Source organism: Fistularia commersonii, chromosome 6 (assembly GCF_037954325.1).
Source record: "Fistularia commersonii isolate RoL2024-O1a breed Wild chromosome 6, RoL_Fcom_v1.0, whole genome shotgun sequence".
Taxonomy (NCBI): domain Eukaryota; kingdom Metazoa; phylum Chordata; class Actinopteri; order Syngnathiformes; family Fistulariidae; genus Fistularia; species Fistularia commersonii.
The window spans coordinates 7001745-7027622 of record NC_141289.1 but is presented as its reverse complement, the minus strand read 5'-3'; the positions used below and the strand labels follow the sequence as shown (position 1 = coordinate 7027622).

At 45.6% G+C, this 25878-nt stretch overlaps 1 protein-coding gene across 7 annotated transcripts in view; it reads left to right on the top strand.

Annotated features, from left to right (window-relative positions):
- LOC147233253 (dedicator of cytokinesis protein 9-like) overlaps window positions 1-25878 on the top strand; it is a 75287-nt gene that overhangs the window by 25614 nt on the left and 23795 nt on the right. For all 7 annotated transcript variants that reach the window (XM_086147879.1, XM_086147876.1, XM_086147877.1 and 4 more), the window contains exons 3-25: window positions 5335-5424; window positions 6987-7069; window positions 10980-11049; window positions 11675-11770; window positions 12199-12333; window positions 12909-13083; window positions 16121-16176; window positions 17324-17398; window positions 17511-17651; window positions 18235-18582; window positions 18667-18749; window positions 20247-20369; window positions 20454-20533; window positions 20619-20806; window positions 21237-21302; window positions 21494-21586; window positions 22404-22515; window positions 23964-24082; window positions 24661-24747; window positions 24825-24914; window positions 25019-25134; window positions 25446-25515; window positions 25592-25717. In XM_086147879.1, coding sequence (XP_086004005.1) covers window positions 5335-5424; window positions 6987-7069; window positions 10980-11049; window positions 11675-11770; window positions 12199-12333; window positions 12909-13083; window positions 16121-16176; window positions 17324-17398; window positions 17511-17651; window positions 18235-18582; window positions 18667-18749; window positions 20247-20369; window positions 20454-20533; window positions 20619-20806; window positions 21237-21302; window positions 21494-21586; window positions 22404-22515; window positions 23964-24082; window positions 24661-24747; window positions 24825-24914; window positions 25019-25134; window positions 25446-25515; window positions 25592-25717 — 2622 coding nt within the window. The remainder of the gene's footprint in view (window positions 1-5334; window positions 5425-6986; window positions 7070-10979; window positions 11050-11674; window positions 11771-12198; window positions 12334-12908; window positions 13084-16120; window positions 16177-17323; window positions 17399-17510; window positions 17652-18234; window positions 18583-18666; window positions 18750-20246; window positions 20370-20453; window positions 20534-20618; window positions 20807-21236; window positions 21303-21493; window positions 21587-22403; window positions 22516-23963; window positions 24083-24660; window positions 24748-24824; window positions 24915-25018; window positions 25135-25445; window positions 25516-25591; window positions 25718-25878) is intronic.

Below are 25878 nucleotides of genomic sequence, written 5' to 3'. Positions count from 1 at the left end.
GTGGCTGTGAACCGTTTTTTTTCATAATATCACTTTATTTATTAACTTGCCGAACCCAAAACATTCTAGATGAATTCAGACACAATATATTATTTGCAATCATGAATGTTTCAAACACAGTGTATTGATGTGTTTGAAAAGTCGGAGCATGCACAGACGCAAGCACAAACACACACACACACACACACACACACACACACACACACACACACACACACACACACACACACACACACACACATGCACCACACATGCTCACAAATTTTAAAGTTGCTCTCATGCATTTTTAAACTGCCGTTCCTGCTGCAGAGAGCAGTGTGAGTCAAAGCATCGCCTCTCCTTCACTCGCTTCCATGGGAGTCACACCTCAACCACATACAACACACACACACACACAAACACACACACACGCACTGTATGCAGAGACGTTGCATACACACGTTGGTTGCTGCTTGGGATGACAGAGCACTCAGGGAGGCAGGTTGATGATCTGAGGGCATGCAGGTGGGTTGGAGAGTGAACGCAGTGCAGGTGCCCTAGAGGCAGTGTCGTGCTCATAAATACTCACACAAACACACACACACACACACACACTGAATCAGCAATGAGTCGCTTGTTATTCTTATGTTATGCTAAAATAGCTGGCTCCTTGTTATATCTGTTAGTCCCCAAAAGGGTGACTAGGAGGATAAATTGACTTATTTTGGGCTCTGCATGCTACTATAGAAAGGTTTCAGTGGTTACCAGGCATTTAGAAATAATAGTTCACCAGGTCCCATCTGCTCTGATGATGGACTTCCTGTCCTGCAGGTTTGGGGCTGATGTTTTTTTTTTGTTTGTTTCTTTTCTCCAGGCGTGGCATCGGCTCACCAGGATTGAAAAATCAAACATATTTTTGCTGTCAAAAGTATTCATTTGGGAAGTTTCCAAAAACATTGCAGAATATTTGTGTCGAGCCGCGGACACATGAACAATGAGGATGTCATGACAGCAGGGACGTGTGGTTGCAGTGCGCCGCCGCCATTCACCAGAGGAGCGTCTGTGACAAACAACAAGCTTATGAAACAGGGGAATCATGAAAGGATGCGGCAGATAGTGGGAATATGAAAGACTTTACAAACAACAGAAGCACAGCTGAGTCAGGAAAGCGATGAATGCCTGAAACAAAATAAACATGTGGTCAAGCCAGTTCCAGGTGCCAGGGAAGGAAATATCCAGAGAAATACTCCTAAGAAACCACAGCAAAGTTTCATGGTTTATCTTCACGGCGGATACCAAAAAACAAACACGGTGCACAAACCAGCGCCATATTGATACTTCGCATCTAAACCACTCTGAGGTGAATTTTTATGAACAACTAAAGGAATGAGTAGCTGGAACAGCTGTAGGAGAAGACCCCCCCACTTCCTCGTCGCCATGGCACCAAACTACAGGGGCTGGTGGAGGTGAGATGCTCGCTGGGCTGAAACTTCAAATAAAAAGAAAAGCAACTGTAACCAGCTTATTTTGAGGTGTTAAACAAACAAAAAAAAGAAAACAACTGTCAAATAAGAGGTGGAGAGAATGTATCTCTCTAAGTCAAGTGTGTGACTATCACGTGTGCAATGTTGCATTCCTTAGATTCGGGCAACAAAACAGAGAACCAGAGGGATTTTAGGATTGTGATTCTTAGAAAGGAGCCGGTGTCGGGAGAGCGGCGCCGTCCTCTGGGCTCCCAGGCCGTCCCCCAATCACAGGATGATGAGTGGTTTTCATTTCCAGGCCGTCTGCAGTGCGCGGCCATTAGTAACTGCCCAGCAGTCTGCTAGTGTGTGTGTGTGTGTCTGTGTGCATGTGCACGTGAGTCTGGTCCGATGAGGTCTGTGCATCTGCTTAACACGCCATATGTTTTACATCATCGGGCTGAGAATGGAGCGGCGAAGGGAGGAGTGAGCTTCTCGACTCAGGGGTCATGCACATCCATGTGCCTCTCTGACACACAAACGCACACTGTTCATGTGTGCACATGTGTGTGTGTCTGGGCAGGCAAACCAAAGCTTGGCTTGTGTGTGCATGTGTGTGCGTGTGTGTGGGTGTGTGTGTTTGTAAGGCAAATTGAGAGCTGGATTTCCCTATATTTACCAGTTACTGTTAGTGAATACATACTGAAGGCCAAGGCTCTGTGAATCTGCAAACTTTTAAATAAATAATAATAACACATTATTATTATTATTGTTATTATTATTACTAGTAATAGAAGTAGTAGTAGTAGTACAAGTAGTTGTATTATGTATTATTAATAATGATAATAATGCTTACACTATTAAGACCACTTTGTTCATCGAAATGTCAGAAGAGGCAGACAATGTCCAAAAGCTTTAAAATATAAGGTTATCTTTAAAATAAATCCCTGGTCCCTGGTTGTATTCCCACCGGGGGTTCCTCCGAGTTCCTCCCACAGTCCAGAAACAATCAGGAGGTTCATTGGCGACCCCAAATGAGCATGTCACAGCAGGGTTAGGCTACAGGATGAGCAGAGTATAGAATGAATGAATGAATGAATGAATGAATGAATGGTAAAACATTATCACCCGTCGAGGCAGGAGTTGAAAAATGTTGACTTTATATTTCCTTAGAATTTGAATTGAAGGGATTCTCAGAAGAGTTTAGTCATTTAATTTAATCAATTTAACATTTACTCATCAATCACATCCCTCTCCGTCGCACTGACTTCGGTTTAATTGTTTTCCTTTTTTATAACATTACCAAACCTCAAAACTGTTTCCACGGGTCTGTATTTTTCCCTTTGAGGTTTGCGTGGTGGTGCCGCAGCCTGGTTCCTACTGCGGCTCTGCAGAAGCACCTGCCTCCCCTCGGAGGCGAGGCGCTGACTGGCAAAGCATCAGATGAGAAACGATAAACCTTCCTTGTGGCCTTTTTGTTTTTCCGGTGCAGCGAAAGCCCCGGGCCATGTCGGAGGCCCCCTGCACTGCGTTCACCCTGAACGACCCACGTCCTCCTCGACGCAGATGTTTCCTCTACTTCTGCTGATTTATGAGCAGGAAAACTTTTTGGCCCCTTATATAGATTAGTTTTGACGTACGGGCCCGTCAGCCGGCGTCTCAGGAGCGAACTGTGACAAATGAGGGCGGACTCCCGATAACTGTCAGTGCGGGAAGAGGAGATAACGGAGAATCAGGACAGAAGTGGGTCAGCGGGCTGCTGTTTCCAGCCCAGCTGCAGGGAGGGGAAAAGCGAGCGCTCAACGCAGGATAGATTTGCCAGTCCAACACTCCTGACGCCCCAGGGCGCCTTTGGCTCTCCTGCTTTGGATCCTGCTGCTCACCCTGCCCGTCTAATAAGGCTGGCGGAGAAAGACGCGGACTGGATGAAACATCGGCCCTTTATTTCTCGGGGCTGCCGAGGAGATCGGACCGTCTCCTTTCATCTCTCCAGATTAGACTTTGTTCAAAGCACTGAAGCAAGGATTTCAGTCATTCAGGGAGGTGTGTGTCCCTCTTTATTCCTCTGTGGGTGATCCTCCGCTAGGTTTGATCTCAGCCTTGGAGCATCAGTCCAATGAGTCTCTCTCTCTCTCTCACACAACCACACAGACACACACACACTCACTTGGTGTCAGATGGAGGATCTTCAGTGTGTTGGTCTCCATGAACGCACGCCACCATTTGATGCTATTAGCCTGAATTTTGTAGATGCCCAGCAGTTTAAATGCCATCTTCACTCTCACTCAGGACAAAATTAGGGTCATGAATATTATATAGAACACATTAAGACTATATTAAGATTATAAACTTTGGTCTACCAGCACTCTGAAGGCTCATAGATTCCCACATTACATGTTCTTCACTCATACCAAGTTTTGTGTGGAAGTTTCACCCACACAATTCTTGTCATGTGATTTTCATTGTGTTGCCATTGTCTGAGTTTTATGGGTCCTTGTGTAGCTTCAGCTCACTGATGTTATTAATTATATGTTTGTTTCCCTCCTCCCATTGGCCCATCTATAAATTGATGAAAACTGTATTTTATCCAGGATATTGTATCGGGTAAAATATACCCAACGTAAGTGATGGTGTTTCTTATTTTAAAGTTAGTGTTCTAGGGTTAAGGCAAGCTAAACTAAACATGCTTCATTTTCCTCTATATTTTTAGATTTTCATCTAATGCACAACAGTGCTAATAATAGGCATGCAACCATGTATTTATGATGTTCTAATAAGAAGGTGAAAGGCTTTTTGTCTCCAATGACGTGAATGAGAGGGTGAATGGTGGTACATCTATATGAAGATATGAAGTGCGAACAACCGAGTGAGTGGTTGTATGTCTCTTTATGATGTGTGAATGAGAGGGTGAATGGTTGTGTATATTGATGGACCTCTGATGGACCAGTGCAGGATTAACCCCACCTCACTTTCAATCACACCTCAGTGCAGGATACGCTGTATTTTATTTACATTACATTACAGTCATTTGGCAGACGCTTTTATCCAAAGCCGCTAACAAAAAGTGCAATTCAGTCCCGGAAGATCCAAAGTACCTGTAGTCGGAAGTCAGAAGGGACCACTCTACCAAATATCGATCTCAGAACCATATACATACATACATTCATTTATTGTTTTTTTTTTTTTGGGGGGGGGTGTGTTGGGGGCTAAGTGCAATTAGTAGGGTAGTGCTTGGTGAAGAGGTATGTTTCCAGCTCATGGCGGAAGATGGGCAGTGACCCCACTGTTCTGACCTTTTTCGGAAAGGTTTAGATTATGATAGATAAAGAATGAATGACTAAAAACAGTTGGATTCAAAATGTACTCTGCGTTATTGTTAGCACACAAAGCACTTTGGAGGATGATGAAGGTCATGAAGCTCTGGAAACCACAGTGTGTTGTGATTTATGTGTGTATGGGGGGGGGGGGGGTATTACCTGAATACTTTTCACTTTAGTTTTTTTTTCACTACTGTTTTTGGAGTGAACAGCCTCAAACATCAAACTACACTCCAGAAATATCTTCTCGAACAATCTGCTAGTCCAATATGTTTTGACAGCCTGGTTTAATGACGGGGGGGGGGGGCTCATGAAGCAGCATCTGCCCCCGCTCCGAAGTGTCCTTGAGCAGAACACAGATCTCAGAAGGATCATCCGTCTGACGTGCTTTGAAGCCAAGTACAAAGCGAGCTGCCCGGGTCTTATCGCCGGGCTCGCAGAATCTCCAGGAGTGAAAACAACATTTTAATGCAGCCGAAGCCGGGGCGTTGGGAAGGGGTCTCCTGTGCGAGTAATTAAAAACACCAGAAGATATGAGGGTGTTTTTCATGCCTGCTGTCTGTCTGCCTCCTTAGATCTCCACTCTGCGGCGCCAGGGAAGGACCCTCTTCTCCACCGTGCCGGAGACGGCAGAGAAAGAAGCCCAAGCCTTGTTTGTCCAAGAGGTAAAATATAATATACACCTACCTGCTTCACCTGGCCCGAGCCCTGACATCCTCCCAGTGCTCATCTGGCGTCCGACCACCGTTCCTCTCCTCTGATGCAAGCACAGGTGTTTTCTGTTCGCCCCGACACATACGTGGCTTTCACCCCCTACCAACCTTCAGCGTTCTGGCCTCCTCTCCATTTGTTTACGGGTGAAGCCGGGCCGGAAAGATGAACCGTAGAGCCGAAGGGAAAGGAAGACGTGTTTACCCCTCATATGATTTAGAGAGATGTGGTGGGGGCAACACAGCTCACGTCCGCAACGTTAGCCTTTAAATGAACTTCTGCTCGCACTCCCCGCCCTCACGTGTTTCCTGGCTGAGCGGAGGAATTGACCGCAGATGGGAGTCCACGGGTCACGGGCGGTTCACTACGCCGAAGTGTACGAGCGGCTCCGGGTGCGTCCCAGAGATAGCTAACAGCGAGTAGCCCTCGGAAAGCAAGGGATGACATCACTAGCACATCTGGAGAGGCAGTGCAGTCGTACGCCTATGGAATTCCAGCCTGGAGATGAGCTTTTACACTTTTGACGTCAGAAGACGTCGTGGTCTATCACACTCCTGTCAGCGTAGATGTGAAGTAACCTAGAAATGCTGTAATAGCCAGGCTTCTTTTGGAAAGTCTCAACCTCATGCCTTGAAACATTTATGAAGGGCAGACCAGTTATGGTCAGAACAATTCTTATAATCGGTTTGTTAATGCTTAGGAATGTTTATTTAGTATTCAGAGGCAGTGAAAGGGATGGAGGATGGTTTTGCTAATGCTTAAAACGAGGATAAGGAGGCGGGAGTTGGGGCAGGCGTCCCTTCCCAGAAGGTTGACGGCTCAATTCCCAGCTCCTGCATACCGAGTACCCTTGGACAAAACACTGAACCGCCCCAGTTGCTCCAAATGGCTTTGGTTCCAGCACGACCGCTCCAGACCACCTTAGCTTGGGGGGCAAGTTGATGGTACATTTAAACAGATGGAAAGGATTGAAACCTTCAGAGCTGCCCAAGTTAAGGGATAGTTTTATTCTTCTGATTCTTATTTTATTTTTATATTAAAGTTAGCTCTGCAACATTTGTTGGCAGTAAAATGTCTAATATTTAAAGATTTCCAATGCTACAGCTGTAACAGATGTTACTCTGGCCCTTCTGACTAATGAGAAATAGCATCAATGAGCAATTTCTTTTGAATTATACATAAAAAAGCAATATTTTTGTTTCAGTTGCATATGTATATTTTTTTATGTGCCAGGACCATAAAAACGTCTGGTGGGGCTTTGGGTGGGGGATAATAACTTTTTACAGCGGGACACTTTTCCGAGACATTGAAGTTGAAGGGCCTGGAATTCACTTGATTCCAGATGATTTGATTATTCATTGAGTGTCTAAATATGAATGAAATGTTAATATACTGCACAGAAATGGAGTTTATGCACAAACCAGAGTCTGTCTTCCGCTCTCCAGCTACATTTCCTGATTTGATTCCTTGGGAATAACCAATGTCTACAACCGCTCTCCATTTTCTGTCTCTGCAGTGTATCAAAACCTACAAGTCAGACTGGCATGTGGTCAATTACAAGTATGAGGAATATTCCGGAGACTTCCGCCAGCTCCCAAAGTGAGTGTGTCTGTATGTGTGTTTTGGTGTGTGTGTATGTGTGTGTGTATGTGTGTGTGTGTGTGCGCGCGTGCGTGCGTGCGTGTGTGTGTGTGTGTGTGTGTGTGTCTGAGTTGTGGTGTGACTTCTTGACCATTTTCCCAACAGGTCCATAAGTCTGTGCAGAAGGTGTGAACATTTTTTTGGAAATTGCACTTTACAACTTTCCCATGAATAAATGTCCGCTCTAATTTTAGCCGGCGCCACTGCCAGTGCCAGAGCCAAGCGGAACAAGTAAATTAGAATAGAATAGAATTAGAATAAAAAAAGAAAAAGACGTATTAATCCAAATGTGGCTTTTGGGGTTAGTTATCAAACCTGAATTAAATCAATAGAGATTGGACTCAGACCATAATGAGGATTTGAATGGTCTGAGGCTTCACAAATTGCTTAAACAACTCCCTCAGGAGATGGGCTAGCGTTACAGTGACGTCGGCCTACCCAGGGGAAATGTCAGCTTGTCTTGGCTTCCTTTGGTTTTGCTTGACAACAGCGTAACACAAAATCTTCACACACTCCATAAAGTCGTCCCCTTTCAGCTCCAGGTACGGAACAGTCGGCGCGTAACCAATAACCCACTTTGGACAAGCATGACAAACTGGGGATTAAAATGCAAACCACCGCCACCCGGCCCCGCTGGCCTGTCACTCTCCGATTGTAATCTCGTTTTTATTGTCTCCACCCGGCAGCTCTTGGTCTACTGTGTGCGCTGCGTTAACACTCAGCCCCTTCAAGATTTACTGTAAATGTTATTGTGCGCGGTGACACCAGCCCTTGTTTACAACCTCGTGGATGTTTTAGTCAGAGCCCTAGAAACACAGACGTCTGTGTGGTGGAGCCTCGAAGCTGCGTCGCAGAAACAATGGGAGTCTTCCGATGTTGTTTTCCAAGGATAAGAGGGCTATTCTTGGTCTATTGTTGGTATCATTAACACTCAAGGGAAATACCACAATGCTTTCCATCCATCTGTCCTTGGTTGAGGACGGCAGTGTGATGATGGGGATTAGCTTTAAACCTGAACCTTCAAACCTTTAATGGCCAGAAGGGGGAAGATTCCACCAACTGCAGAAAGACGGATTGTAAAACTTTAATGCACACTTTACTTTTGGGTATATGTGTCACCATCAAATCAAATGGATCACACGTGGACCACAAAACTGGTGAACTCAATGCTGCATTAAGGAAGTGCGGTGTCCTTAAAGTAGAAATAATCCAATAATTTTTGTGCTCTTTTTTTGGTCCTGCTCTGGAAAGACGAGTTGACCCCCATGTTTTCTTAACAGTACTTCATTACAAAGTATAAGAAATGGCGTAATGCAGGGTTGACTATGAAATATAAATACATGAAGATATGTAAGCAGTTGCACCATGACGACTACCATGGGATCTTTCTGACTGTATCGTTTATGGTTTGACGGTACAAACAGGAGTGGAGAACAGATGTAGCCCAAACAGGGAAGGAGTTAGTTATCGCCACTCTGATCGAGAGGGTCAGAATTAGGAGGTCGGGCACGAGAAACGCTGGGAGGCCTCGCATCACATGGAATGAGGAACTGAGAGAGGTGATGCTAACAGAGGTGATGCTAGCATGATAATCGGGCGGTGTCTATATCCTGGTTATTATGCTGAGGTCCAGTTGATGTGGCAAGATGTTGTACATATGGATTTAAGGACACCTGCCCGAGGTCATGTGTATAGATATTACCTGTCAATCACAAGGCGTGTCAAGCATGTGCCGACTTTATCAGCTGTACATTTGTATGTCTGTGATTAAAAAGGACATTCACATAAATCAACGTTGAGATTTTCCCGTATGTTGACAGCAGGAGGCCCCGTTCCAAATGTGAAACCATGTGCCCTGCTTTCACTTATGCTGGAGGCCCTTTCCTCTAAGTGTACTCTGCAGATGTTCCATGTCGTGTTTAAGACATTGTTAGATCGGAACAAGACAAGCGCTTGCCTTGACCCTGATGTTGTTATTCTAGAAGTCCCCCTGAGCCAGTTGGTTTTCTAAAGGTCAGGGAGGCTAACTGTCTGTCCAGGGCTCCAGCTGCGTTTTGAGGAGCTGCTGTGATACTTAGCTTGTGAAGCCTGAGGCGCGTGGACCAGACTAACCTGGGACGTAAATAAGTGCTGGGTTTGTTTTTAGGATGGCGTAATACACTATATAGCCAAAGGTATTCACTCACCCATCCAAATAATCGGAATCAGTTGTTCCAGCCACTTCCATGGCCACAGATGTATAAAAACAAGCACCTAGGCATGCAGACTGTTTTTACAAACGTTTGTGAAAGAATGGGTCGCTCTCAGGTACTCAGTGAATTCCAGCGTGAACTGCGATGGGATGCTACTTGTGCAGCAAATCCAGTCATAAAATTTCCTCGCTACTAAATATTCCATAGTCAACTGTCAGATGTATTTTAAGAACGTGGAAGTGTTTTGGAACAACAGCAGCTCAGCCACGAAGTGGTAGGCCACGTAAACTGACGAAGCAGGGTTAGCGGATACTGAGGAGCACAGTGCGAAGAGGTGGCCAACTTTCTGCAGAGTCAATCGCTAAAGACCTCCAAACCTCATGTGGCCTTCAGATTATCTCAAGATCAGCGCACAGAGAGCTTCATAGAGTGGGTTTACATGGTCGAGCAGCTGCATCCAAGCTACACATCACCAATTGCAATGCAAAGTGGTGTCGCCACTGGACTCCAGAGTGGTGGAGACGTGTTCCCCGGAGTGACGATTCGCGCTTCTCCATCTGGTAATCTGATTGGCGAGTCTTGGTTTGGCAGTTGCTGGGAGAACGGTACTTGTCTGACTGCATTGTGCCAAGTGTGAAGGTTGGATGAGGGGATTATGGTGTGGAGTTATTTTTCAGGAGCTGGTTTTGGCCACTCAGTTCCAGTGAAAGGAACTCTGAATGCTTCAGCATGCCAAGACATTTTGGACAATTCCATGCTCCCAACTTTGTGGGAAGTGTTTGGAGCTGGCCCATTCATTTTCCAACATGACTGTGTACAAGTGCACAAAGTAAGGTCCATAAAGACATGGATGACAGAGTCTGGTGTGGATGAACTTGACTGGCCTGCTCAGAGTCCTGACATCAATCCGAAAGAACACCTTTGGGATGAATTAGAGTGGAGACTAAGAGCCGGGCCTTCTCACCCAACATCAGTGTGTGACCTCACAAATGCGCTTCTGAAAGAATGGTCAAATATTCCCATAAACACACTCCTGAACCTTGTGAACTGCCTTCCCAGAAGAGATGAAGCTGTAATACCTGCAAAAGGGTGGACTGACATCATATTGAACCCTATGAATTAGGAATGGGATGTCACTTAAGTTCATATGCCAGTTAAGGCAGGTGAGCTAATACATTTGGCCATAATGTGCATGTGAATTCTATTTCACATGTATCGTAACACGGGTGGCACGGTGGTTGCAGCTCCCTCCTCACAGCCAGAATGTCCGCCGTTGGATGCCCACAGGGGGCCTTTCTCTGTGGAGTCTCCATGTTCTTCCCGTGTCGCATACATGTCTTTATAAGATTGATCAGTGACAGGGTGAACGGTTGTGTTTCTCTATATATTGTCTTGTGATTCGACCAGTCCAGAATGAACCCCTTCTCTCACCCAATCACAGCTGGGCTGGCCTCCAGCACCTCTGCGAAATTGAGGGCAGTATTAGCGGTGTAGATATTGTATTATATCACCCATGTGAATTTCATGCAGAGACTTAGGTTTTTCAATAACAACTTTAAAAATCCACCAGTCTTTTTCTGCTTTTCCTATAAAGGAATAGCAAAGGATTTCATTCAAAATGTTCCCCTCTGGTTCCTTTTACTCCTCACACTTTGCACCCGTCTTTTTTTTTCCAGCAAGATATCAAGACCTGAGAAACTGGCTGCACACCTGTTTGAGGTGGACGAAGACGTGGAAAAAGACGAGGTGAGATCAAAAGTTGCAAAGCGCTTTGCTTTTTTTTTCCCCCAACTAAAGGGCAAAGCCCAGAGGGAGCAAATGAGCACGCCTTCTTGTTGTGGAAATCTCATTACAAGGGCTTGTAATGGAGCACAAACGCTGCAGTTTTAATTTATTACCAAATAATATATTAATTTATTTAACAAGGGTTTACAAGCTAGCCTTTGGCTGATCTCGAAGTGTTCTCAGAGCTTTCCATTCGCCTTTATAGCCTACATCTTTACAACATTTGTTGCATCTTAAGAGCGCATCCCTCACCAGTAATTGCCTCGCTTTAGACATTGATCTAACTCAAGGCCAGTGACCTTTAATGGACACGCCATCGGGGCTGGAACCCCCCGGGGCATAGAGAAGTGCAGGGTTGATCTTAATGAACAGCGTGCTTCCCCTGGACACTCGCCTGCAAAACACTCCGAAGATCTGGGATCGCAAAGTCAGAAGTCAGGATCTGTGTGGGAGAGCGTATGTATTGTGTTCCTCGATGGAAGTTGTATTGAGACATGCAGGAATGCGATTCTTCTGGTCGCTTGTGTTGTGATTCGTGAAAAAAAATGCATTTCTCGACATATTTTTTCTGCACCTCCTCCTGCAGGACACAGCCTCCCTGGGGTCTCAGAAGGGAGGAGTGTCCAAACACGGCTGGCTGTACAAAGGCAACATGAACAGTGCAATCAGTGTTACTATGCGGGTGGGTACAGGAACAGCTTTAACTGCTTAAGCAATACATCCCTCTGCACACCATTCACAGGCTATTTGGAGAGACTGTAGATGTTTGACTTTGGTGGGAAAGTCTTCATTTTTCGAGCAGTGGGCGTACAAAAAAAACCTAGACCGTTGAAAGTATTTTAGCAGCTAATTTTAATTTTTCTTTTTGTGAAAACACAATGTTACAAACAATACAGACATTTGTGGGATCATTGAAAATGAAAGCCTGATTTTATTTTATTATATTTGACCTTATTTTATTTTATTTTATTTTATTTTATTTTATTTTATTTTATTTTATTTTATTTTATTTAATACAGCTTAATGCTATTCCTATATCTATTTTCATCATAACTTTGCATACCCAAAATCTTCTTATGATGATTTACATACTCTTCTTCATATCTCCAGTCCTTCAAGAGGAGATATTTCCATCTGGCTCAGTTGGGAGACGGATCCTACAACCTTAACTTCTACAAAGATGAAAACACCTCCAAGGAGCCAAAGGGAACCATCTTCCTTGACTCGTGCATGGGTGTTGTCCAGGTAAGAGTATCAGAGCCAAAAACACCAGTAAAATAAATCACCATATTATACATTGGCAGGTTGGAGGACGCTCATAATCCAGCAGATATTTCAGGGCGAGACACTTTAAGTTAAATAGATAAAAAAACTCAATAAAAGGGCATTGTCGCAAAACGTCCCTAGCCGACGAGCCTCCTTTATTCATTGATGTACCCAAGCCGAAGTTGTACGTGAATTGGAAATCACAGTTTAGAGCCCGGGGACATCTACTTTCTCTGAGGTTTCTGGAATAAAGGAGCTTCATAAATCAGGCTGCGAATGATGAACAGGCAGAAGGATTTGTGGGGAGCCCCAGCATGAAACTGAACCAAGCAGGAGGGCTTATTGCTACAGAAGATGAGAAAACGGAATTTAATGCTAAAGCATGATGTAAATTTGCAAGAAAACAGAGATCGGGCTTTTCTGAAACAGTATCGTCTAAATGCGCCTATTAGATTTTATCTAATTCAACACATAGCTGATGTTTGAAATGTATTTTAGAACTTCTTTGAAAAAAGAGAGCCGCGTGAAGATGAATATGGCTCTTCGTCTTACAGAACAGCAAAGTGCGGCGGTTCGCCTTCGAGCTAAAAATGCAGGACAAAAGCACGTTCCTGCTGGCCGCCGACAGCGAATCGGAGATGGACGAGTGGATCAACACCCTCAACAAGATCCTCCACAGCAGCTTTGAGCAGGCCATACAGGAGAAGAGGAACGGGGATCTCCACGACGGTGTGTTTCCCTGCAGCTCCTTCTAAATCTCGCCTGCGTTATATTTTTCACTGCTGGGTATTTTATGAGCCAGGATGGGTGGGGACCTGAGCGTTCATCTGTTATCATCAACACGTTTACTGCCGGCCTCATTTGTCCCTCCGTTTACCTCTGATCCTCATCCACAGTTAGTCTGGCAGCTCCTTCCACGGCTACGCCCACGCCGTCGTAAAACATGATGTAACTGGATACAGTTGAAGTGCAGCTAAGTGCTAAAACAATATGTGAGCTGTGAGAGAGAAGGCTACACTGTTTGGCTCACTTGCATGAAAGTTAAGCAACATGCGTTGTTGTATCCCAACATGTCAGTTTGTGTGTTTGTTGATAAAAATTCAAATAACAGCCAGAGGAAAATTCAATTTCTGCAGAGAGAGCAGAGGGATTTCAGGTGGTTGTGGATTTTTTCGGTTCAGACTTGCAATGTTATTAGGGTGATTTGATTTGCATCGATCTCGCAAGGCGGAACCGTGGTTGTTTCTCCATGCCAAATCTCTGAATCAGATATCAGAGAAATACGTATAAAGTTTATTCACATTTTCCGACCCAACTTATCTCATGAAAGTTCACCAAACTGCAGGTGACGTGACGCAGTATGGGATAAACAGCAATGAGTCTGCGGATACACACATATCAGTGACGTGCGGTGAGGTTCATGGCTGGTGAGGCACTGACGTCATCACGTCTCTTCCTGATATTTGAACGGTAACTGCGAATTTTTTTTAGCGATTTTGAAAAAAAAAAATTAAAAACGGTGAAGCTACGTGGAAAATAACTTTATAGTACAAATCACTGAATAAATATAACCATTTAATTTATTTTTTCATTTTGCATTTTTTTCTTTCCATGATGACAGGTGAGGCCCGGCCTCCCCTGCCTCCACTTACTGCACGTCACTGATACATACAGGACTGTCTCAGAAAATTTGTATATTGTGATAAAGTTCTTTATCTTTTGTAATGCAATTAAAAAAACAAAAATTACTTTTTCATGATATTCTAATATTTTGAGATAGGATTTTTGAGTTTTCTTAAGATGTAAACCATAATCAGCAATATCAAAATAATAAAAGGCTTGCAATATTTCAGTTGATTTGAAATGAATCCAGAATGTATGACATTTTTGTTTTTGTAATTGCATTACAGAAGATAAAGAACTTATCACAATATTCTAATTTTCTGAGACAGACCTGTATATATGTTTATTATTCATTATATGCTATGCTTATCCAGCACTCAGGGGCCACTCCAAGCCATCATTGGATGAGAGGCGGGGTTCACCCTGAATCCATCACAGGGCCCCATATAGAAACATACAGTCATTCACCTTCTCATTTACACGTCTTTTTGAAACATACAACCATTCACTCAGTCATTTACCTGTCATTAAGAGACATTTGACCATTCACCCACTCATTCACATGTCATAGAGACATACAACCTTTCAAGCTCCCCTTCGGATCTTTGAGGCGGAAGCACTAACCTCTGCAACAGCGTTCCACCATACTGAAATTATAACTCCCGCTATTTGAAATATCCAGCTCTATAATTGTACACACATTTCTCCTAAATGTCTGAAATGCTGACACAAAACAACTTCAAGTTGTGCGGCTAAAGCGGCACAATTGCACAACTGAGTCATGGTATGGGTGTGTATTTGGTTTGGCTCTGAGTAGAGCTCATTGTGTATGATGTTTTAAAGATGGATAGGATAGCTTTTGCCCAGCGCTTCCATGTAAATATTAACTATTTAATTTAAACAGAAATTTTGACTATAAGCCTTAGTCATTTAATTGTCGACTTCTAAATCAACGAAAACATGAACTCAGGTAGATTCAAAAATGGCAGTGCACTGTCTTTGTTAGCTCCTTGCCCTTGCGCATTGCTGCAGGAGGCTAGTGCACTAGCTAACACGCTAAGTACATACTTGAGGGTAGACCTGCCCGACAGGAGGCCTAGAGGGAGACCAGAGCGGAAAGTAATGGACAGGAAGTCAGCAGAATGCAGAGGAGAGGGTGAGATGGAGGAAGGTGATTGCCTGTGGCCTCTGAAGGGAGTAGCTGGAGGGAAAAGAAGAAGAAGAAGAAGAAGAAGAAAACAGCATATACCATCAGGGAATGTTTGGCAGACTTTACCAAACCTGTAAAAGACCATGTGAGTCACATTGAGATGACCCCCCCTCTGGTTGGGTGCATCAGGGTGCAGGGGGACAGCAGAGGCTTCAGGACTGGACGCTGCTTCTGTGGCCCAGCAGGTCGCTGCAAACTTTTGCAGCATTAAAAGACAGCAGATTTGATCCCTACCTTGGTCTGGTGTAATGTCGACAGCAGCGAGCGCTCAAGCTGCCAATGACTCAGCCCTTTGCAGACCTGAAGTCATGTCGGATGTAATTGTTTTTTGGCCGCACAGCGTGACATGCTAGCTCCCCGTTCCCTTCCCTTCGATGTCAGTCAACCACTGCTCTTTCCAGAAAAATGTCTTTGAGTGTTTCTAATCCTCTTGAATCGTGGAGCAAATGTGCTGAGCAGCTGCGGTGTTGTTGTAAAAACGTTAAAACTTAAAAGGAGCTACACTGTCTGGACTCTTTGTTGCGGTTTCAGATATTTTGGGAGGAGTCCCGGGTCATGCAAGGTTAATATTGGAAAATGAAGGCGATGGACATCTTGCTGTTGTTGCTCTTGAACAGCTAATGCCTCCTGCAGGTCGCTCTGAAACCTCCCTGTTTTCTTTGGCGTTTTGTTTTTCCGTCCATGTCTCTTTTATCCTTCTCCACTTCTTTGCTCGCTTGTCTAAGCAGCCCTTCTATTTTTGCATGCATCCATTCTCCCTGCGTCTCTACTCTCGCTTTGTAGCACCTTCGGGTGTTTCCAATTTGTTTATTCCCAAAAGATCGTCTGGGATGTTTATCATCAATATTACGCAACCCCTCCAGTACAGCAGTGGTCGACACCTCATTATGTCGTGTATGACTCCATCAGCTAACATGTTAATCTCTCCACCAGATGAGGAGCATGGAAAATCAGACCTCTCCTCTGGAAGTTTTCAAGACAGCTTCCAGGTAGCCTGCTTTTTACATCTGCAGCCGCGTGTTCAATCGACACTTGCCACCGAGGTCTGCCTGCTCTTCTCGATAGTGCGTTCGCCGACTGGAGCTTTGCTACAAGTGCAACAGCTAAACACAGGCCAACGCTGGTGTTGGGCAGGAGAGCAGCAGTAGAAGGTGGCAGACACTTAAAGCCCTGGGCCTGGACAAAATGGAACATCGTAGTGTTTCTATGTCAAGGTCTTGGTCAGTAAGAACACTTTAAAAGCAATGTATTACTTTTAAAAAAAGTTCTTCTGTAAACAGCATGCATCGCTGTTCAGAGTGCAGTCCCAGTGCAAATTAGCAAAATTATCAAATCTGGATTTTAAGGCCACCTCTATATTTGTAATCTGGAGTTGAGCAATCCAACTTCTTTCATACATGCACACACTGTGTGTCCACACACAGGAAGACATTGTTTATGGGGTTGCTAGTTATTGTATTGTTAATGAATAATGACTTTAGCAGGCACGCAAGGAAGGATTTGTGCCTCTTGTGAATAAACTGTCCCCAGGAAGGATATTTTGCTGACAATGGCGTGCAGCACATGGACAGGACACCAACACGGCTTCAGTAATAGCAACAACTGTTTTCTGTTTTTTGTTATGTTTTATTTTATGATGTTCATACGGCGTCCAATCTCAACTCAGTTGTCTGGGGATCCTTCACATGAAGAGCAGGTCTGGGTCACACTTTTTAAGACGATCCACAGAAATTCCAACATTCCCCCCTGAGCAAGCATTTTAGCATAGGGGTGAGGGAACACCACCTTTTACCTGCTGGGAACCTTGCAATAGTCCTAGCTCAATGTGGGCGGCCCAAAGCTAATACCCTTAGCGCTGACACTCACATGGTTCTAGCTACCATGATTTAATAGTAGCTTTAAGAATCATATGAGAAACAATAATGGTAAAAAGGTATTTATTACTGTAACTGTGGCACCCTGTCTTTTGTGCATCCAAACTAGAGTACTGTGACATTAGCTCATACGCTATAATATTATGCTAAAGCTAAAATGTGTTTGCTTTTGGTCCTAGTCCTTCTTGTTGTTCATCCCGCTGCTGTTTCCGCAAGAGACTAGTTATTCTCGACTGATGTTTCAATATGTGATTGCTGCTAGACTGCAAGGGACATCGAGTCCAAGATGAGGAGTGAGACTCGTCTGAAATTGTTTACCTTGGATCCCGACACACAGGTGATAAGACCGCCACCAAGGTGGTCGATTTATCCTACCCGCAGTTGAGACATTTAATCTAACCATGACCAATATGTTGTCTGGCTCACCAAGACCACACCTGTTTCCACAGAAACTGGATTTCACCAGCATCGAGCCGGACGTGCGGCAGTTTGAAGAGAAGTTCGGGAAGCGGGTGCTGGTCAGCTGTCACGACCTGTCCTTCAACCTGCAGGGCTGCATCGGCGAGAACGAAGAGGGGCCCACCACAAATGTATGCGTCACTAAAACACATCGAAATGTAAAAAGAATTGGATGTCCATGCAAATTGCTGCCGGGAGAGTAAACAGAGAGGGCCCTTGCTAAATGAGGGCAAGGTCTAAATCATTTAAGAAGATCAGAGACAGTTCAGATGGCCCACTTGGCTGGCTCCTGTCAAAACTGCCGTTGTTGGATACGAGGAATTGCTGCTGCCATGGCAACCAGTGCCCCCTCACCCCCACCCTCCCCGACAATGCATCCACGCCGGACTGAGCACGGTTCCCCTGCCTTCAATCTCCAAGGTCTCTGTCTGCAAAAGACGGATTCCTTCTAAAACTCAACTATCAGCTCCGCTACACAATACACACACACACACACACACACACACACACACACACACACACACAGATGTGTGTAATGGAATAAATGACAGAACTGTTGAAAGAGCGAGGATATGAATTCAATCAGTAGCACATTGTGACAGGTCTGAGGAGCATTCCTTCAGATGTTTATTTCCCCCATCCTGCTTTGTTTCCAATCTTTTAGCTACTGTCAATAATATTAACCCCAAATTGTTTTTCCTCCTGTCCTGGAAGGTGGAGCCCTTCTACGTGGTTCTGTCCCTGTTTGACGTGCAGAACAGTAGAAAGATCTCAGCCGACTTCCACGTGGACCTCAATCACCCACTGGTGCGGCAGATGACGCCAGGCTCTGGCTCAGGCCAGGACCTGCAGATCAATGGAAGCAAGAGTGACGGATCCCTGGGGGGCCACAGGCCGGCCTGTGGACCCCAAGAAGGGGCTCTTTTGTACCCCAAGCAGGGGGTGTTTTCCGTCACCTGCCCCCATCCAGAGATTTTCCTGGTGGCCCGGGTTGAAAAGGTGCTGCAGGGGGGGATCACCCATTGCACTGAACCCTACATGAAGAGCTCTGACTCTGCAAAGGTGAGAGGAAGTGGCTGCCTCTGTATACTTCTTCATGTGACGGGTGAAGATAATTCTTTCCACTTATCTCTTTCTTGGGGCTAGATGGCTCAGAAGGTGCTGAAGAATGCGAAGACAGCGTGCAGCAGACTGGGACAGTATAGGATGCCCTTTGCCTGGTCTGCAAGGTACACATAAACATTTATTTTACCGCCAGTTCTTTCCTTCAGCCTTGTTGTCTCCTTTTGATTCAATCCATGAACATCTAGCCTGCAGGTTAAAACGTAAACAATACGATACAATAAAATTTGACATAAAATCCCTGCAGTTCCAATGACTCCCCCTTCATCATTGTAAATGACAGAAGATCTGTCTTTACTAGTATTTATGGCACAGAGGTGTAGTTAGTTAGTTCCTCCAACTCACAGCAAGAAAGTCCCTGGTTGGATGTCCACAGAGGACCTTCCAGTTTGGAGTCTCCATGTTCTCCCCATGTCTGCATGGGGTTCCTCCCGGTTCTTTCCACAATGCAAACACATGCAGAAGGCTCATTGGAGACCCTAAATTGTCTAGATGTGTGAATGGTTGTATGGATGGGAGTGAATGTCATATGTATATGATATGTGTGTGAGAGGGTGAATATGCCTGTATGTGGCTGTGTGATCGGTCCCTAGCGAACCCCGCCTTTCACTCAATGACAGCGGGGGTAGGTTCCAGCTCACACTGAGACCCTGTATGCAAAACAAGCTGTTTAGACAATGAATGAAAAATAACAAGTTCAATTGCTAGGTACAAGTTTTCCTAGATTCAGCTTGTGTCTGCTGTCACTGTGACCATTCTGACACGCTGACCTCTGATTGGAGTCTCTTTACGCACAGAGAGGATGAACAATTCAAATATATTTATAATAATCCATTATTTAAGTCCTCATGGGAAAATGCTTTCTTGGCATTTAACCCATTATGGATGAACCAGGAGCAGTTTGCTGCAGTTAGGGGTTCAGCGTTTTACTCAGCAACACTTCAACACGCTAAGAAGAGCCGGGAATAGAACCAGGACTTTTTCGGTTCCAAGGACGATTGCACTACGATTGCCACGCCGCCCCTAAAGTTATACTGTGTTTCTGCCCACTTACTTAATTCACCTTCTCCAAACCTCCAGTCCACATGAAGGTAACCACTGAGCCGCTGCTTGCTGACCAGACACATTCGTATTGCTCCTCTCATCTCACACTATGAGAAACAAATGTTTTCCAAAAACCTCCCGTCGGTGCCTCGGAGCGTCTCCAGCCCCGCTGCGTGGGTTTGAGATGGAAAGGAAAAGATAATGAGCGTTCGTTTAGAAAACACACAAATATGATTTAAGTCTCAGAGTGAAACAGAGGAGTTCACTTTAAGCAGATAATGATTTTCTTGGCTGCTTTGTACGCACACACACACACAAACACAAACACACACACACACACACACACACACACACACACACTCCAAGCATGGCTTGCATACAGTTAATGGAAAACTTTTAAATCAATGGGTCTTTATTTTCCTAGTTGCTTCCTCACATTTGGAGGTACTCCACTTGAGTGGCGTGGATCCTTCCAAAGAGACATTTTAGTCATGCCTTTTTCGGCTCCGCTGCGAAGAACTGACGTGCGATTCATCCATATGTCTTCGCCGTGTCTGCAGGCCGGTGTTCAAAGACGCGTCGGGAACCCTGGACAAAAGCTCCCGCTTTTCGGCTCTGTACAGACAGGACAGCAGCAAGCTGTCCGACGAAGACATGTTCAAACTGCTCACCGATTTCAGGAAGTGAGTCGCATCGCTTTTCTGTTTCGGTCCCCTCCAGCCTAACCACAGCTCATCTGGGATTCAATTGCTCCTTTCCCCCAACAGGCCGGAGAAAATGGCCAAACTCCCCGTGCTGTTGGGGAACCTGGACGTGACGATTGACAGCGTAGCCCCGGATGTTCCCAGTAAATTGTTGCTCTCAACCGTCTACTTGTATTCAGCCCTGAAGCTTGAATTGTGCAAAATAACCCTTGCTTTTTCCATCTGCAGACTGTGTCACCTCCTCGTATATACCGGTCAAAAACTTCGAGGCCAACGGGCCAGGGAGCGCCCTCCTGGAGGTGGAGGAGTTTGTACCGTGCATCGCCAAGTGCTCACAGCCCTTCACCATTTACAAGAACCACCTGTACGTCTACCCAAAGCACCTCAAGTACGATGGGCAGAAGTCCTTTGCAAAGGTATGATCCGAACCTGCGGTTATATGGCTCTATCTGTGGGATTGTCCTGGCCCGCTTAGGCACCTGGCGGCCGCTGCCGGCTCCTCCGGCCAAGCACCGGGGCTGGGGAGAATTATCTTTATGCAGATCAGCAGCTTCTGATTAGTCCGTTAATAGAGGCTTGTTATTTTCACTGGGTCAGCTCGGCGAGGGGAGCCAACCTGCCCCCGCAACTTTCCTTTATGAGAAGACACCTGGCAGTACTTTCCCTTTTGCTTTCACTTGAATGAGCGTGGTTAAAATGTACATAACCAGAAGCTTTTGGAGGAACATATGGCTCCAAGCAAAAAAAAAAGAGGGGACATCGCAATCATCGGGTTCTCGCTCCTCTGTCAGCGATGTCCAGGGAGTCGTGTGTTTTTCTGTGACCTTTATTTTTCCCTCCGCCTAGGCGAGGAATATCGCCGTCTGCATCGAATTCAAGGACTCAGATGAAGATGACGCTCAGCCGCTCAAGGTGCCTTTACAGTGTTTGCTTCAGGTCTTCTAACTGATAGAGGTGTAGAAGTCCTCTTCTGGACAAGTTGGTTTTAACCTCCGACATTGTGGTGTTGACTGTAGCTGACTGAGCTTGGTCTTCAATTATGACTTAAGACTCTGTACCTTCTGTGGTTGAGATGTATCTCCTGCTCCTTTTTCCCACCACAGTGCATCTACGGTCGTCCGGCAGGCTCCCTCTTCACAAAGCAGGCGTACGCTGCTGTCCTGCATCACCAGCAGAACCCAGAGTTCTACAACGAGGTGACAGCTCCGCGCTGTTATTCGCATGGACAGCCGAACCTCGACTTACGAGTGCATTAACTTAGAAGTTTTTTGCAATAGGAGCCGTCACTCAATGGATTTTTGAGTTAGAATCGAGCAGGATGCGTGTTTGATACTGACGCGACCGCTGCTGTCCGTGAATTGGCGTTTAAAGACAGTGGGACATGCTGCCCGCCACTGGGTAGCCTTGAAAAAATCATGGAAAAACATGAGCGAGATGTTTGTGCTGTGGACTTGTCCATGAAGCAATGGAGAAGTTGTTGTTGATGAGATACCGTTAACGGAGATCATCATCCGTTAGAAGGCAGGAGACATGTACAGGGAATGGGGCAGCAGATGGAGGGAATGTCAATGGATGAGGCATCGGAAGTCGTTCAGAAGAGCGACATTCAATCTGTTACTAAATGAAGTTACATTTAGGAATTACATTAAGGATTATAGAATACCAAATTGACTCCCCGCACCTATCTTATTCTGTATACATTATTTATTAAAATCTTGTAACAAAACCAGGATCTGCAACGGATCAATAACGTTTCAATTCAACTTAACGGGGAATGTATTTTGATATACAAACAAACTGGGTTACGAGCTCAGGTCACAGAACCAATCAAACTCCGAAGTCAAGGTATTACTGTATATATTAGAGACGGACTCCACATGAACAGCCAGGACCTCCTGTTGTTTGGGTTTAAAATTAGCTTCTGCAGAGGACGTGCACAGCAGGAAAACTTTAATTTTCATGAACAAAGCCTCCTCTGTGATCAGGGAACTGACCCTGGGTTGTCTCCTCCAGATAAAGATAGAGCTGCCTACTCAGCTGCATGAAAAGCACCACCTTCTCTTCACCTTCTACCACGTGAGCTGTGACAGCAACAGCAAGAAGAAAGACCTGGTGGAGACTCCAGGTAAGGAGAAACGTCAATGCTTCCTCCGTAGAGTTACAGTTGTTGTTAAATCACCAGGATCTGATCACCAGAGGTTCAGACCACAACATTGATGGAATGGTAATGTTATTACATTTACATTATATTACAGTCATTTGGCAGACGCTTTTATCCAAAACGACGTACAAGAAGTGCAATTCAGTAAACGAAGATCCGACATACTCGTAGTCGGGAGTCAAAAGTGACCACTCTACCAAATAGCCATCTCAAAACCATATACATACATACATTTGTTTCAACCTTTTTTTTTTTTTTCCGGAGGGGGGGGGGGCGTTGTAGGCTAAGTGCAATTAGTAGGGTAGTTCTTGGTGAAAAGGTATGTTTTCAGCTCACGGCAAAAGATGGGCAGCGACCCCGCTTTTCTGACCTTTTTCGGGAGCTCGCTCCACCAATGAGGAGCCAAGATCGAGAAGAGCCGAGACCGGGGGGTCTGACTGTTGGAGTGGACAGTTGCCTAGAGGTGGCAGGACGTAGGGGACGGGTAGGGACATGTGGCTTGACCATATCCTGGAGATAAGACGGGGACGTCCCATTCACCGCCCGGTAGGCGAGCACCAGGGACTAGAACTTGATACGGGCGGCTATCGGAAGTCAGTGTAGGGACATAAGAGGAGGAGTTGTGTGGGACGGTTGAACACTGGGCGGGCTGCCGCTTTCTGAATAAGCTCCAGAGGCCTGATGGTCACTGCTGGGGCACCGGCAAGGAGGGAGTTGCAGTAGTCCAAACGAAAGATGACTAGAGCCGGGATGAGTATCTGCCCTGTATCCTCCGTGAGGAATCTGCGGATCTTCCTGATGTTGTAGAGAAGGAATCTGCAGGAATGTGCAACTGCTGTGACGTTAGCTGACAATGCCAGTTGGTTGTCAAGGACCACACCCAGGTTTCTCGCAGTTGGGGTTGGCTTTACCACGGTGTTGTCGATGGTGGCGGCCCGTTCTCGTGCTGGCACAGAGGAACTTGACGAGCGAGGTTGATGTAAACCACCATCATCTCGCGGCTGCTGACAAGCCACTGACAGCACCGTTCTTCGCAGCCAAACACAAGGACGGTCTTTGCTTGTGTTCATGTGAACATCAGACACCTTGGCGCGCTCAGTCTCCGAGCTCATCTGAGGCTGAAATGAGCAACATTAAAACAGACCAATTTAATTTTTATGAAGATTTTCACCAGTGGCATTGGTTCCCTCTGGCGCTGCATGATCTACGATCTCAGCCGCACGATCCGAGTCCATTACACACGTCCTTCATTATTCATGCTGATCTTCACTAACTACCCTCAGCCGCTCCACCATCTTCTCATATAAGTCTGACACGTCTCGAAAATGTCACTATTGTTACTGTGCGAGACTAAGGTTGGGGGCAGACTGAAATGAATAACTGACCTCACTGTGTAACCCCCTCCCCTCCAGTGGGTTCAGCGTGGCTGCCCCTGCTACGAGACGGCAGAGTCATCATGAACGAGCAGCAGCTGCCGGTGGCGGCCAATCTGCCCTCAGGGTACCTGAGCAGCCAGGACGCCGTCCTCAAGGTAACAGATGATAAATATGAAGGGTTGTGATAAATTGTGGTCATTGGACTCCATTGGAATCCATGTCTGCCCTGCAAGGCACTGCAGTAAACGCTGCTAGCAGCTACTTATATGAAGATCTTTTCTTGTTTTACCTTCTTGTATTAAGTGCAGTGGCTAACAATGCTAATAGCTGTCATTGGATAAACACCTTGGTGGTGGAGCAGAGGTTAGCGCTTCCACCTCCCAACAAGAGGTCCCTGGTGGATCCCCACGGTGTCCATGTTCTCCTCGTGTCTGTGTGGGGTTCCTCCAGGTTCTCAAGGTTCCTTTCCACAGTGCGAAGCGTGAATGAGCGAGTGAATGGTCGTATGTCTCTTTATGTGACCCTGTGATAGACTGGCGGCCGCTGCCTCTCGCCCAGTGCCCGTTGGAAAAAACTCCTGCAATCTTGTAATCTGAAAGAATGGACGAGTGAATGAATGGATTATCACATTAACATTTTGGAGACAAATGCTAAAGCGACTTCAAATCTAACTGCAAATAAAAACAACTTCTGTGACTGACAATTACCTGGAAGTTGTCATGTGACCTTCTAGCACTCCGGCTCCGAGGTCAAGTGGGTGGACGGAGGGAAACCGCTTTTTAAAGTCTCGACACACCTGGTCTCCACAGTGTACACTCAGGTAACAATGACTAGAAGTCAGCTATATTTTGCTGTACAATACAAATAAACCTTTTCAAATATCATGTTTTCTTTTAGGATCAGCACTTGCACAATTTCTTCCACCACTGCCAGAGTATGGAGACCACTGAGCAGGCTGCAGAAGGGGACCTTGTCAAGTTCTTGAAGGTGTTTTTACTCGAGACGCCCCAAGGCCATTGGAACAGGCCCGCTCCGGTGCCCCAATCAATAACGCCGTTACTCATGATAACATGAATTTTTTCTCTCTGCAGAGTCTCCATGCAATGGAAGGCCATGTCATGGTCAACTTCCTGCCCACCATCCTTAACCAGCTCTTCTGTGTCCTGACTAGAGCTGCGCATGAGGATGTGGCCGTCAATGTGACAAGGCAAGACACGCACACACACACTCAAACAGGACCGTACACAAGTTTGATTTACCTAAATATATTACAATAATATATTAAACACTAATTCGCAAGTTTACATCTGATTGACTGCATTATTATAAATATGGCCTACAAACTCCAAATGCGTGCGCACACGCGCCCGTGTGTGTGTGTATGCACACATATTTCAGTCCATTGAAGAAGATGACTATTGGGATGATCCTCACCGCCATGATGTTTGTGTGTGACTGCTCTTTGTAGCCTTGCAGGAAATGTGTGTAAGAGATGTTTAATTTCCTGATTCTATCCAGGGTAATGGTCCATATTGTTGCACAGTGCCACGAGGAGGGGCTGGAACACTACCTGAGATCTTACGTGAAGGTAAGCTACTGCCACCGAAAAGCAATATACCCTTGCACTGTCTGGCCAGCTTGAAACATCCTGCTCCTCTCCTCAGTTTGTCTTTAAGCCTGAGCCTTATTCCTCCACCAATGTGAAGACGGTTCACGAGGAGCTGGCCAAAGCCATGACAGCCATTCTGAAGCCATCCACCGACTTCTTAACCAGCAACAAGCTCCTGAAGGTGACCCGCCAATGCATGCATGATTGCACCTCACAGGTCCTCATGTAGATATTTGCTGAATTGTCACAGGGAAATTCGCCTAAGGAGTGATTTCCGTGGATACGGTGACGGCAGTGACCCCTGAGTGCACGTCTGTCACCTGAGATTCTCCAAACAAAATG